Genomic DNA, 15,071 nt, shown 5'->3' with positions numbered 1-15,071 from the left:
TTACCTGATCCATAAATCCACCTTTACAGTATATTTGCGTTTAATTTTGCATAATGTATCCATTTAATGACATTTCCGCACCTTACTGTAGAGCTGTTCAATATCTACTGCATCTGATTTGCATTTATTCATATTTTACATTACAGTATATCACTTCTATTGTACACTGTATTTTCAGTACATATTTAGAGTTCAAACCATTTTATAGAACGTTATTGTATATAATTTGATGCTTTAATTGTACTTGTTTCCCACCTACCTCGTTTGTTTTTTGTATATGCGCATGTCCTAAAATATAAGTGAATCTGACCTAAATATAAACTTAGCACAGCATATGTCTATAAACAACCAATTCATCCAATTAATGTTTAAAGGCTTGGTGAAATTGCACCAAATGTAATGATTGGAAATCTCATTCAGCCAATCACCAGGGATCACATTAAAGGGCATCCCAGTTGGGTGGTTTATTAGCAATGTATCGAGAGAAAGAAATCAAGCAGAAGAAAGAGAAATCAATACTTTTAATATATTTGCACAATTAAAACATCATGGTAAAAGACAACCTACAGTAATAAAATGAATGGTAGTAATATATGCAGTGGAGGAAGGAAGCAAAGCGGCTTGGACAAAGTTACACTCTGGATTTAAATAATGTGAAATTCAACCAACTGTGATTATATAAGACAAACAAGTCCATTAAAACATGAAAAAATGAATGATAACATGAAAAATGCTATAATGCAACACTGTGTACATTTGTTATCTAACGGTGGTGTGCAACAGTATTCACTGCTCGTTTCACAGGAGCATCAGATAGACTTGAACCAGCATCACGGTTATATACATGCAGTAGGGCTTCATGAACAGATATGTGAATCAGCTGCATAGACGAACTCCTGATGATGAAGATGAGGCTCAATATTTTTGGTTGTTTTTGTGACCTCCAGGTCTGACTGTGACACAAACACTCTGAGTTTAAAGGTGCCTCTGCAGGGCTCAATACATGGCTCGCCAACTAGAATCTACGCGAATAAGACATTTCAGCTGCTCTCTGCAAAGGTTCCCGCGCAGACACCTCGGCTCCAAGCAGATATTACACTGTGTGGTCCTGGTTTGGTGTGGGAGTCGTGGCTACGAGTGCGATGCTCTCATACACAGAGTCCGCCTGATGTGCAGAAAGAGCAGGTGACAGATGAACAGAAAACAGAAACAGTCATTTCTATCATTTCTAACATGTTTTCTACTCACCTGTCCGGTTTGTACTCTGTCATTTAGCTCTGCGGTGGAAGGCAGAGTTTTCTTCTTCCTGGATTTTATTGGTCATATTATGAAATCACTAATGTTAATAACAGACTTATCAAGTCAGCAAGAAGCCTTTGAATGCAGGAAACGAGAGTACGATCATGGAAATAGCAGATTTTCTCATTCGGTCATTTACCTCATCTTTAGGTAGAGTAGAAACGCAGCAGACGGGATCAGCAATAAAAGAGTCAGTTTGACTGCGTTCCCTATCATCACTGATTTCCCTCGAGCTGGAGAGAGATTGATGGAGATGTGAGTCATCAGTGCAACATATTTCAAAACAATACAAAGAAAGTAAGTAATGTATCTTGAAGGCTTTGACCCTGTACTTCAATCCTCATCTCCACAATCCTCTGGACTGAAAGTGTCTGCCTGCTGCCTTTACTGTGGCTTCACTTTCCTTCTAACAAGGCATGGGTCTTTTTGTACAGGGGAACACAGTTATATTGATATGCATTTAATCAAAATTAGATTAAGAATGGGTGACTAATGCAACACATGTCACAGAGAATTAAAAAAATTGAGACATTTGATTGAGTTTCAATGGTAAACATGCTTCAAAACAACTGTTACTGTATGAAAATTTAAAGCTGTGCTCACGTTTGACTTTGAGAGTTCTTTCGTGTGAGCTGATGTTTTGGGGACTTTCAACAGCACAGGAGTAGTTTCCTGCATGCTGACTGCCGACTGGGTCCAGAACCAGGTTTTTTTTTTGGTTCTGTTGCAGGTTCAGAGGTCGTCCGTTCAAGTACCAGATGTAGTTTGTGTTGTGGGGCAGAGGACAGCTGGTACTGCAGGTCAGTGTGGCTCTCTGGCCTTCTGTCACCACTGAAGAGGGAGTCATTGTCACTTTCAGGCCTGGAAATTGGTTTCATAGATCAATTAACACGAAAGATGTCCTGTCTAAGCTTGTGTGTGCCTATTAGCTCAGAGAGTAAACCAGGTCGCCCACTAATCAGAAGATTGGCAGTTCAATCCTCAACTCCTGTAAACACACTGAACCCCAGAGAGCTCCCAAAGCATTGCTTATAGTGTGAATGAACACTCTCCTAATATCCAATTAGATCCTTCATGTGTGAATGTGTTAAAGCTCAATATACAGTCCATTTAGCATTGGATATTTTATAACACAATAGAAAATACACGACCATGTGTACTTGTGTCCATCAGATATGATGTCTTACAATATGCAATATTTAGGCAGAACAAGGACCTATTACAAATTCTTACATTTCTTAAAGTTAACAATATATCAATTGCACTGAGATAATTTTATAATGAACTACAACACTTGACAGGTAATTGCTACATCATTTTGTAAAAACTTAAAGGTTTTTGGGACTCCAGGGAGAGAATAGATACAGGCAGATGTTATGCACCAAGGTGTAAGTAGTCAACAACACTATTTGCACCTGGGTGTAAACAAGCAATGTGGCTATTTACACCAGGGTTTGTGTTGGAAAGAAGATATTTTGTGTTTAATGTACACTGCCTTTTATATATGCATTTGATTTGTTATTCTAACCCAAATAATGATCCTTTTCCCCCCTAAACCTAACCAAACTGCCACTGAAAACTGATAATAATAATAATAATAATAATAATATTAAAAGAAAACTGAAATATGTAAGTTAACAAATAAATTAATGTAATTTACTGTTGGTTAAACACTCTGATGGATTAATCTGAGGCACAGTTATCATGGGGATAGAAGGAGAAAACATTTTTTGGAAGCATGCCACCTTTAGATAATTTTTCTGTCCTATGTAGCAAGTGTTATCTCATGAAGCAAGAGCAACAGATTCCCTACTGAAAAATATTCAGGTACTTAAACTGAAGTATTACCTGTAACAATCAAAGTCACTCTTGCTAAATCAGACAGTCTCCAACTTTTGCTAATTCTGTGGACACTGAATTTGTATTCCCCTGAGTCATTCTTCATCAGGTTGTGGAGTGCCAGTATGTGGTGTTTTTTTATGTCGTCATGATACTCCACGCGACCTGCAGCCTCAATCATCTCTTCAGCGTCCTCCTCATCATGTCCGTTTACTTTATTCCATAATTTCTGATAGGAAAACCTGCTGTTGGGATCCGAGTAGTCACAGCTAATGTTCACAGAGGCGCCCTCTAGGGCGCAGATCCTCCTGCTGACATAATTCACACTCGAGCATTTCATTTCATTAACACCTGAAAAGAATAATTAAATACTTTTTAGTAACATCTATATTTACATTTTAACCAGACTCTATTTTTTTTAATACAAAATCTTATGTATATTTACATTTTCTTGTAGTATTTCGTGGCATAATGTAGACTGGTAGTAATACACAATGTTTATATGGTGGTAACATTATTCAAATTATTAGTTTTCTTACTGCCCGTGTGGGATGCAGATAATGATACAAATGCTCTATTCCACAAGCGAAAATGAGAAGATAAGTTGGCTCATACTCACAGTATTCATCAGAATGCAGATCTTCGTGACCTTTTACAGCACAAGAGGCGGATTCAGAAGAGGACTTAAAAACTGTAATGTCTTGACTCTCACAGGAACTGTGTAAGTGGTTGTTCAAGTACCACCTATAGGCAGCTTGAGGGTCAGTCAGAAGACAGTTGGTGGCACAAGTCAGTGTGACATAGTTCTCCACAGTCCTTTGAACATATACCTCTGTTGGGAGAAGATTGATACACAGTCACTGAGATATATTTGGTGAGAGAAGAGAAGTAAGAGCGCAGCAGAAATAGAAAAGCAATAAATGATAAACTAGTGGACAGAGATATACACATAAAAAAGTATGTACAACAAAAAGTATGTACAATATATACAATATGTTTAGAGCAATCTAACCTGTTGGATATGTGATGGTGCAGGGTTCATCCTCTGATTTCTGCTTATATGAACACATCCTCCCTTTAGCATAGGTCACACTGAAGCAGCTCGATGTGACAGAATCTGGACAAAAGCATAGGATTTAGCATTTTGGTCAAGTTTCAGATGAATGTTTGAGCTTTTGTTCAAAGTATAACATGTTAGGTGGGCAAGAGGTTTCTTAACGTGACTCACCCACGGAGACTTCAGGGGCTCTGAGATCCTCGTAGCCTCTGACAGCACAGGAGTATGTGGCTGCCTCCTCACTGCTGACCAGCTGCTGGTACCAGGGAGACCAGTCCTGATAGAGAAACTGTCTGTTCTTGTACCAGATGTAGGCTGCAGGGTTTCCAGTCAGAGGACAGCTGGTGCTGCACATCAGTGTTACTGTCTGTCCCTCTGTGGAAGGAATCACCTTCACCTGCAGGTCTGACATGATGGTGAATAAAATAAGAAGTCATATTCTAAAGTCAGTCTTAAAGTGATAGTTATGTGGCAGCCACTGTACCTGTAACATAGAGCTCAGTTCCGTTGTGCCAGCAGGGCTCTGGGTCGTCAGTTTCTCTGCAGCAGTAAAATTTTGCATCGCTCTCTTTCAGATCATTAATTGTTAGCGTGTAGTTGCTCTCTTCAGACATGTTGTTCGATACTCGACCTCCATTTGCAGAAATCTTATCATGAACATACGTGGAGGCATTCCTGTGCACAGTGTACCATTTCATGGTTGAAGTGGGATGTTCAGCCGAGCAGGGCAGATCCACTGATGAACCTTTTAAGGCACAGATGCTGTTTGCTTGTCCATGAACCCCTTAAACAGAAGATAATATTAGCAAACATCTGGACAAATTGATACCATTTAAATATTTGATGTTTACTAATCATGACAGTATGATATACAGTACATAAGGAAATTTGAAGAGCTCCATCCAGTAGTAGGATATGCAATGTTTTCTTTAAAATGTTTGTAAAGTGTGTTCACTTTTTAGTTGACATAGTTTAACTCTTCCCCTCATATAAAAGATTTCATCCACTCCTTTGTTTTTAACAGATTACAGTTAATAATCACACGTATAACCATACATATAGTGATTATAGTTTAGAATTGTATAAGAAGTAAATAATAAATCTTACCTGAGATGTAGAGGATTAAATCCAGAAAAACACATCCAGCATAAAGCATGGCTGCTGCAGTCCCTTAGTTTCTAATCAGAAAATGTTTTATTTGATTATTTCTGCCTCTCACCTGTCAAAAAACTGAGGGTAGTCTTATAAGAGAGGCTGAAGAGGACAGAGTGGCCTGTTGGTCAGAGGGAGGTGGACAAACACCCTGCAGCTCTGAGATCCAAATGTCTCTTCCTTCCTCTCTCAGTGATCAACTGATTCTGAAATCCTCTACAAGTATCTCGGAGCATCTCTGCAGTTTGTTCTCTCAGTGCTTGCACTCTGAGCATTGACAATAAAGTTGAATCTAATAAAAACAACATTTGTTTAATGTTTTGCAGGAAAAAATCTTGATTCCCTCTAAAGGCAGTTATGACTTTTATCTGCTCACATTTTGACCTTTAACATATTTACACAAGTATTAAACTGTGGCATGATGTTATCAGAATTATCAGAGTGAGAGCAGAGTCAGTATAGGTAAGTAAAGGAAGTCTTATTTCCTGTTGGTTTGTGGTGCAGCAATAAGAGGCGGAAGCTGTGGATGTAACCCAACTGATCTCTTAAAAGTTCATGTGAAGCCATCTGTTTGCTGTCATAAAGTTATGTAAGACACAAACTGACACATTTATGAGAAAAACAAATTTGTTTTCATTCTCTGAGATTGTAAAGTCATAAATCTGTAAAAAAAAACAAAAAACAACCCCAAAAAACACATTCTCTGACATTAAAGTTACAAATTTATGAGAAAAACCTGTAATTTTGTTTTCTTTTTTATTAAGAAACCACATTGATTCACACGGCAAGGCTGGATCAACCTCCTCATACCAGATGCCGCCACTTGCCATGTTTTATGCCTCATCAAATTATACTTTGTAGTCAGATTTAGCAATAAGGAAATACTCATGTTTTTAGACCAGAATCACCATCTTCACAACCGTGCATTCCCTTTACTGCCCGAGTCTACAAGGTTGAATTCAGTTTTTTTTTCTCATAAATTCACAGACTTTAGACTTAGAAATTGTCTTCTGAATATTACAGCAATTGGCTGTGAAAATGTCCAACATGTTTGATTTTCTTCCAGTATCTCTGTATGTATCTAGACTACATGTTCTCACTATATTTCTATATATTTCTGTGACAAGAACAACCACAACGTTTTTGTTGTAATCTTGTCATGCCATTCTCATTGTAAAGTGTCACAATGCCTTTTTAATAGACCGATAATCTATTTAAATTTTCCATTTATCTTTTGGTTGATTCTAATAACCCACATCAACTAACCAAAATTTGTGCTTAGGTCAGATCAGTTTTAATGCAATATCATTTGTTGTGCACATTTCAATGTTTTCACAGTCATATAAAGTAAAAGGTTATAAGGTGTTGTGATAAAAACAGTTAAGTAGTCAGACTGAGCTGGTTCTCCATAACTCCAATTGTAGGTCCCCACTTAAACCACTAGAGAAAGTCAGTGAGAGAAACTGAATGGATCTCAATCCCACCAGAGGGGCACAGCTCACAGTCACAGTGCAGTACAATTAATGTAAGAACTTAAATGGTGGGATTCATTTATGGAGAGTGTTTGTATATCAAGTCTTCAGCTCATTAATGTGCAGCATATTGGTAATTGGTGTATTGACTGGGCAATACAGTGCAAATGAAGTAATCTAAAACTGAAGGCCTCTCTGCCATAGCTTTAGAAAAGTAAGGCTCTGTGGATGGCAGTATCTGGTACACCAAAATGTGAGTGAAATATCAAAAACTATTGGATGTGATCCAATCTGGTGCGGACATTCATAGTTCTCATAACTAAAGATTTTAGTGATCCCCTGACTTTATTTCTACCGCCACTAGATGGAGATGTATTGAGTACTTTAAGCGGTGAACTAAGTGAGAGTGTTTTATAAGTTTGCAGTGAGCAGCTCGACACCCCTTGAAAATCCTGTTTTTGCTGACCTCCAGCAGTTTAACTCTTTCCCTCGCCGCACACATGCACAGTGCGCTTCAGGACACTGTGACATCATTGCCGGTAGTGGTGACACTTCTAATTCACCACCAATAAACTACATGGCATTTGAAAAAGCTAGGACTGTAAAATACAATAAATTGATGAAGTTGGAAAGGTTGAGTTAGAATAGTCTGCAAGAGTGTGAGTATCAAAAACAACTGGCGACTGTAAAGGAGTAATTAAATCAGTGTCCGTCCCCCGACAACCTCTGTAGTCTCACTGAGCCGCTTGTTAGCAACCGCCTCTATTAAGACACATAAAAGATTCAAACTTAAAGAGAGGGGTATTTAATGACTTATTTTATGTCAGAGAACAGAATGTGAAAATCTCTTAAGCCAAAAATTCACCCAAAAAAGACTCGCTGACTTTGAGACAAGGGACTGCAAAAATGTTCCAAATGCTTACTTATTTCTGGGTTTTTGGACTCATTCCTGCAGCACTCTATACTTCCAGAGCTCAACAGTCACAGAACAGAATATAATAAAATAGCAGCTTCAGCCACTTAACCTGCTTTGTGTGTGCATCTCAAAATCTGTGATCATTGTGATCACTGTGATTCAAAAGCAAAATTTCTGTATTTATTTTCACACTGTTAATGCAGCAGCAGCATCATTAAAACACACCTTACAGTGAAGTATTCATGCTGCTTTATTAGTACTGAAAACTTGAGAGCAGAAGAAATATTACCTTGTTATGGCTAACATTTAAGCACTGCCTATGCACACATGCAGACGACACAAAACAATATTAGCTTCTCTGTCCACATAAAGAATGTAAATCCTGTGTTATTCAAGTTGCACATCTTTGCTAAGAAACAGAAGGGCTCTAGATAAACAAGACAGACGTTGTAAATTAGCAAAAACCCAGTCAGACACATGGTGCTTTGGTTGCTGCGATCACAGGGTTGATGAACAGGAATGATGTGCTCAAATATAACGAGTTGATCTGCAGAGCACAGAAAGCAGAGATGATGACACAGAAACGCACACACACACACACACACACACACATTAGGTTTCTAGCCTTCAGATTCTGTGCTCACCTTTCACCTTTGTCATTAGGCGCAGTGGTGGAGGTCAGTGTCTTCCTGGTTTTGTTTTGGTCAGACAGTGCAAAATTATTATTGTTACTCAACAAAGCAGAAAGACAACATTGATGACAGGAAGTACATCTAAACTTTTACCTCATCCACAGGTGGAAGACAAGTAGAGGAATTGGGATCAGTAATGCAACTATCAGTCTTACTGCATTTATTATTGCCGTAGTTTTCCACATAGCTGGAAAGGGATGGGTATAAGATTTGTTACTGGTCGGACACACTCTAAAACTGAAATTAAAGTGTACTTCTATTACCTTAAAACACTTGAGTAAAAATGAAAAACTATGCCCACCTTCAACAATGAGAGTCCTTTCATATGAGCTGATGTTGAGTTGTTTGTGGGTTTCGACAGCACAGACGTAGTTTCCTGCATGCTGACTGCCGACTGGATCCAGAACCAGGTGTTTGTTTTGGGTCTCTTGCAGGTTCAGAGGTCGACCGTTCAAGCTCCAGATGTAGTTTGTGTTGTGGGTGAGAGGACAGCTGGTACTGCAGGTCACTGTGACTCTCTGGCCTTCTGACACCACTGAAGAGGGAGTGAACGTCACTTTCAGACCTGAAACATGGTTAGATTGCTTACTTATAGAGGCATATATAATAATCAACCTTACCCTTCCTTTACTGTACTCAACTGGGTTTTGTCCACCTCACATACATACACTGCGAGCATTCAGCACATTGGACTATGTGAGTGACAAAAATGGTTTGGTCACGCCTGAGATTGACTCTCTTCTGACAACCAGGCTGGCAAAATACACGGATTCTGCCAGCCAGTGCTCTTCAATGGGACGAGAGGAGCGCTAACAATGTCAGGTGTGGCCGGTTAATTCTGTGAGTTACTTGATGTAAATTTCTATGTTATGGACAGACATGAGAGTGGTATCAATCTCCTCATGTAACTCTCTGCCGGGATTCGATTGAGCATATTTCCCAAATTGTTGAACTATTCCTTTAACACCCACTGACAGCAGGCCTGTGTTTTCCCCTAGCTTGAAATACCCAGCTGAACCAACATTACTGTCTCTGTGTATACTGTGTATCCAACAAGGAAAAAACCTATAATTTTGAGGTGGTGTTGAGTTCATTTTAGCCACTCTTACTGCTGCAAATACACAGAGAGGGAGCGACAAACTCTCCATTCATTATTCTAAAGAATTACCTGTCACAACCAAAGTCACTCCAGGTAAATCAGACTGTCTTGGAGTTCCTTCAACTGTCAGGAGTCTGAATGCATATTCTGCAGAGTCTGTCCTCTGCAGATTTTCAATTCTCAGGATGTGTTGGTTCTTCGCCTCGTCATTAAACTGCACACGACCTGCAGCCTGAATCAGCTCTTCAGCATCCGCCTTGGCATTTCTCTTTCTTTTATACCATGTTTTAGACCTGAGCGGCAAGCTGTTGGTATATGAGTATTCACTGGAAATGTTCACCGAGGACCCTCGCAGAGCACAGATTCTCCTTCTGACATAATTCACACTCCAGCACCTCTGCGCCTCAGCACCTGAAATATAGATGAAAAACAGAAAGATACTTGATTGATGTTAAGACTTAAGCGTAGATATTAACTGACAAGACTGACCGCAAAGTGATTTTGGCAGAATGGATGAATGTTCATTTGACTGCTGCAGTAAATTGTAAAAACTAACTATTAAATTAACTCTTTAAAAACATCCTCTACATAATGCCATTGTAACTATGGCATAACCGAGTGTGCAGGTATTAGGGATGCAAGTGAATATGAATGCATCATTTGGATATGAGCAGATAATACACAAAAAACATCAGGATATTTGCAGTAATAGATAGATAGATAGATAGATAGATAGATAGATAGATAGATAGATAGATAGATAGATAGATAGATAGATAGATAGATAGATAGATAGATTCATACTCACAGGATTGAGCAGAGAGCAGATCCTCGTGGCCATTTACAGCGCAGGAAAGTCTATTCACGGAGGGGGAAACTAAATAATGTTGACTATTAACATGTGTGTATAATTGCCCGTTCTGGTACCACCTATAGGTGGTTTGAGGATCAGTCAGAGGACAGCTGGTGGCACAGTTCAGTGTGATGTATCCCTCTGAAGGTGTCTGTTGAACATGTACCTCTGTTGAGAGATAGTTTGAAAAAAAATGCAGAATGTTAATGATGGTAATTGTGTGTGTGTTTTTTGTTGTTGTCATTTTTAAAGAAGGCAAAGATATAACCAGAACTGGCTGATTAACTAGGTCTGATATTTGTTAGTATTAGTATGTATTATCATTACATCTGTACACACACACAGTGTACAGCTGTCCTGGGTGAAGTTGGCATATCTTTGGTGTGGGGTGAGGGGTTCCAGGAGTTGTGCTTGTGTTTGTGTAAAAAGTAACCTGTTGGATATGTGATGGAGCAGGGTTCATCCTCTGATGTCTGCTTATATGAACACATCCTCCCTTTAGCATAGGTCACACTGAAGCAGCTCGATGTGACAGAATCTGGACAGAAATACGGCATTTTTGCATTTTTAGTCACAGTTTTTCACAGGCTTAGTTTTTTGTTACATAAGATGCATAACGTTGTGACTCACCCACGGAGACTTCAGGGGCTCTGAGATCCTCGTAGCCTCTGACAGCACAGGAGTATGTGGCTGCCTCCTCACTGCTGACCAGCTGCTGGTACCAGGGAGACCAGTCCTGATAGAGAAACTGTCTGTTCTTGTACCAGATGTAGGCTGCAGGGTTTTCAGTCAGAGGACAGCTGGTGCTGCACATCAGTGTTACTGTCAGTCCCTCTGTGGAAGGAATCACCTTCACCTGCAGGTCTGACACGATGTCATGACAAAATCAAATCTCATAAAATGATCCGATTCTTTGTAAGTAACAAAGGCAGCCACTGTACCTGCAACATGGAGCTGAATTCTTCTGACCCAGGAGTTTTCCAATCTAGCTGTACTGTCTCTGCAGCTGTAAATGTTTGCATCACTCTCTCTTAGGTCGTTGATCGTTAGAGTGAAGTTACTCTCTTCAGACATGTTGTACGATGCACGACTTCCGTCTGCAGAGATCTCTTTGTGAACAATTTCGTATTCATCCCAGTGTACAGTGTACCATTTCATGCCTGAAGTGGGATGTTCAGCTGTGCAGGACAGATCCACTGATGAACCTTTTAAAGCACAGATGCTGTTTGCTTGTCTGTGAAGCCCTTTAAGAGAAGACAACAATTTGAAAAACACATGCCTTTCTATTGCTTAGTAATATACTTCATACATTCTATGTTCAATATTTTGCACAAATGTTACAGCTTTTTCATTTCTTTTAAAAAACAAATTGCACATCTATTCTACATCTATTTTTCATACTGTAAATTATTTTTATACACTACTCACAAAAAGTTAGGGATATTCGACTTTCAGGTGAAATATATGGAAAATGTAAAAAGTGAATGCTACAGTGATATTATATCATGAAAGTAGGGCATTTAAGTAGAAGCATGCAATGGTAGTTTTATTCATCTTAAACAATTTATTTGAAGAAAATCTAACAACGGTGGTAGGTATACCACAACAAAACATGTTCAGTGTCTCAATAAATTGGGATGTGGCCAAAGGACGTCCACTCCTCTCCTTTCTGTGACTCTTCCAGTCTCTGTATCACTGTTCCAACCTCCTGATGACACTCTGTGACCCTCTAAGCTCAGTGAACACCTCCGTCTGAGGACTTCCTGTTTGAAGCCTCCAGTGTTGAGGTGCTGCTGATCAACTGTTAGGTGTCGTCTTGGTCTCATGATGTCAGAATGTGAACAGCATGATGAGGAGGACTGTTTAAATACCAATTCTAACTGAAGCAGGAAATGTATTGGTGGATTCATGGATCAAACCTGTTGTGAATGTTGCTGTTAAGCTTCTTGTTAGAGAACAGCAACTTGTGCAGAAAGTACTGAGACACTTAACAGTTGGACATGTGCATTCAAAAGTTTAGAGAAGGTCACATTAAGTTCACCTGGAAAGGTTCGAATGCATTTTAGGTTCATCCTGAAATTTCACCTGAAAGCTGAATATCCCTAACTTTTTGTGAGGAGTGTAGGTATGTTTCTTGACTTGCGGTTCTTGTTTTGTTTTTACTTCTATTTCTATAAATTCCTTTTATTGTGAAACCTCCCTTTGCAGCAAACCTGATTCTCATCCTAATATTCCATATTGATCTGTGATAAAAATCTTAGAGAGGACTGATTTTTTTACACAATGTTCTTTAAGGTGTTAATGCAGGTTAAAATAGTAACATAATTAACTTTAGCTTTAGCTTTAGTAACTCAATAAACTCAAGTAAAAACATCTATCAATTACAATCAACTATCAATTATATTAATATCAGTTATTAACAGGAATATGTAATGGATATAAAGTAATAATCATTAATACCTGAGCTGCACAGGATGAAACCCATGAACACACATCCAACTTCTGCCAACAACATGGCTACTCTTATAATAAAAGGCCGTCTGCTTGGAGTGAAGGCTGAAGAGGACAGAAGTGACTGTTGATCAGTGAAGGTTAACACACGGTGTGCAGCTCTGAACTTCCTCTCCTTCCTCTTGATGTCCTTATTCTTAGTAACAAGAAGCATCTACATGTAAGATGCCAGAGAGGTGTGAAGGTGTCAGTGACCAAAGTGCTGCTTGCTGCAGGTTTGTTGGTAAAAGGTGCTAAAGCTGTGAAGAAGAAGCTGCATATTGCTCTTTTGTTAGTCATAGATTTGTTCATGTGCACCAACACTGACTTCATATTGGTCTTGTGATTTATTTCCAAAAGGCAAGACGAGCTTATTTACACAGCACCACTCAGACACAAGGCAATTCAAAGTGCTTTACAGCTGCTTCATATAAACTTACGTATCAGCAAAATACATCTTCATGACGTTTGTGAAGCGCTGCAGTCAGCTCTGGCACCACACAATAAGAAGGTTCAGGGTTCTCTCCTGGGGCGGAAGCTGGTCGCAACCCGGTGTCTTCATGTCTTCATGAGACACCGCTCATCCCTTCATTCCTGCTCAGTACTGAGCCCAGGTCAGCAGATGTCACCACTCTGACTTTAAAACACAAACATTTTTAACCACAGAACTGTTATTGAATTCCAATAGATAGCAGCATCTTCTCTCTGACGTGTGCATGTAAAACATGTTGAGCTGTGTTTGAGAAACACAAACACGCTTTGCCTTCGTCTTGTTATTCCTAAAACAACAGAATTCCCCTACATGATGGACATGATGACGAAAGAACAAGGTGACTTGTTTACATACACGCAGAGAGAAAGAAAGAAAGAAAGATGTTGAAGGAGGAGTTCCCCCTCAGTTCAGACACTGAAAGAAATAAACTGTGACACTAAAAACAGATATTGATATACGAGAAACCTCCCAGTAAAATAATAACGCTACATTATGACGTTAAGGCTGATTGTATTTTCAGACTATATAAATAAGTCTATTGACTCTCAAAATATAAATACACTCCTGTGTATTCACACCTTGGACTTATTTTGGATAATGATCTCATGCCTTCGTCTCAAGCAGGTTAGACTGCTGTAATTTGCAGGATTATCCAAACAATCAGTTGGACGCCTGCAGCTCATTCGGAGTGCAGCAGCCAGAGTCCTTACAGGTACACAAAAAACTGAACTCATTACTCCGCTAATGAAATCACTGCACTGGCTCCTACAGTTCATACTTTCCATAAAGACAAGGTCTAGACCAAACTGTTTGATTAAGAGAGAGACCCGACGATTCAAGAATTCAAAATGAAGGATTCAAGAATCCCCACATGAGCAAGCATCAGATATTATATTAGGCAACAGTGGCAGGAAAACTCCCCTTTAATGGGAAGAAACCTCGAACAGAGCCAGGGTGGCTTCCTGTCAGGGTGCATGTTGGGTGGAGGTTGGACAGTTCAAACTGGCACTGAACTGTTTCAGCTTTTCTTATTGTAAGAAACCCTGTTTTTATGATTTTTTTCCCCTCTCATTGCCTTTTGGAAACACAGACATCTTTTCTAGACCAATAAAGCAAATTAAATTAGTGTTTTGCTTCTCTTCAACAGTGTGAGGACAACACAGTTCAGTCTGTCCTGGGAGTCAACAGCTGGAAGGAGGAAGCTGGATCTCTCTCTCTCTCTCTCTCTCCTCCAGTGTCTCTCCCTCCCTCCCTCTGTCTCGGTGTCCCTCCCTCCCTCCCTCCCAGACAGCCTCTTCCCTCCTCTCCGCCGCTGGAAGCTCAGTTGACCAGCGTCGCAACAGAGCGATGCGCCTCCCGGAGAGCCTCTATATATTTTTTCTTTTTTTCCCCTTTTGTCTTTACGGCGGATTTCACGTTGACATCGCAGCTCACATCCTCGCATCTGACTGACATTTAGTTTCTCCCCCTGCTCGGTGGTTTCTGTCGCTCGCTTTAGTCTCATTTGGAGAGAAAACTAATTGACAGGACAAGGTTTTCGGTCGCGGATCTGAAAACTGACCATTCGCAACAGGCACCCCCCCCTGCCACCACCACCACCCTTGAACGATCCCCTGTGGGAGGATTTGCTTTCAAAATATCGATCACTTTCTTTTATTTTGAAACACGCCAGAGAAAACTGATAACTTAATCGAAGATGGTGCGGGAAA

At 39.7% G+C, this 15,071-nt stretch overlaps 2 protein-coding genes across 2 annotated transcripts; both read right to left on the bottom strand.

Annotated features, from left to right (window-relative positions):
* Positions 1 to 1,011: 1,011 nt before the first annotated feature.
* Positions 1,012 to 4,607, bottom strand: LOC139199096 (uncharacterized). Its single transcript, XM_070828110.1, has 8 exons — positions 4,367 to 4,607; positions 4,151 to 4,255; positions 3,845 to 3,970; positions 3,148 to 3,489; positions 1,903 to 2,130; positions 1,439 to 1,532; positions 1,249 to 1,306; positions 1,012 to 1,165 (listed from the first exon to the last, which is right to left on the bottom strand). The coding sequence occupies exons 1-8, from the start codon at positions 4,605 to 4,607 to the stop codon at positions 1,094 to 1,096; spliced, it is 1,266 nt and encodes a 421-aa protein (XP_070684211.1). The 3' UTR covers positions 1,012 to 1,093.
* A 3,454-nt stretch (positions 4,608 to 8,061) lies between these two features.
* Positions 8,062 to 12,889, bottom strand: LOC139198745 (contactin-1-like). The gene is made up of 9 exons (XM_070827676.1): positions 12,840 to 12,889; positions 11,010 to 11,623; positions 10,813 to 10,917; positions 10,335 to 10,547; positions 9,596 to 9,937; positions 8,729 to 8,992; positions 8,521 to 8,614; positions 8,380 to 8,424; positions 8,062 to 8,282 (listed from the first exon to the last, which is right to left on the bottom strand). Exons 2-9 carry the CDS (start codon positions 11,191 to 11,193, stop codon positions 8,264 to 8,266), a joined length of 1,266 nt encoding a protein of 421 aa, XP_070683777.1. The 5' UTR covers positions 11,194 to 11,623; positions 12,840 to 12,889; the 3' UTR covers positions 8,062 to 8,263.
* Between the last annotated feature and the right edge of the window lie 2,182 nt (positions 12,890 to 15,071).

This window comes from Pempheris klunzingeri, chromosome 3, assembly GCF_042242105.1.
Source record: "Pempheris klunzingeri isolate RE-2024b chromosome 3, fPemKlu1.hap1, whole genome shotgun sequence".
NCBI lineage: Eukaryota > Metazoa > Chordata > Actinopteri > Acropomatiformes > Pempheridae > Pempheris > Pempheris klunzingeri.
The sequence above is the reverse complement of the archived record's forward strand: the minus strand, read 5'-3'. Positions and strand labels throughout refer to the sequence as shown.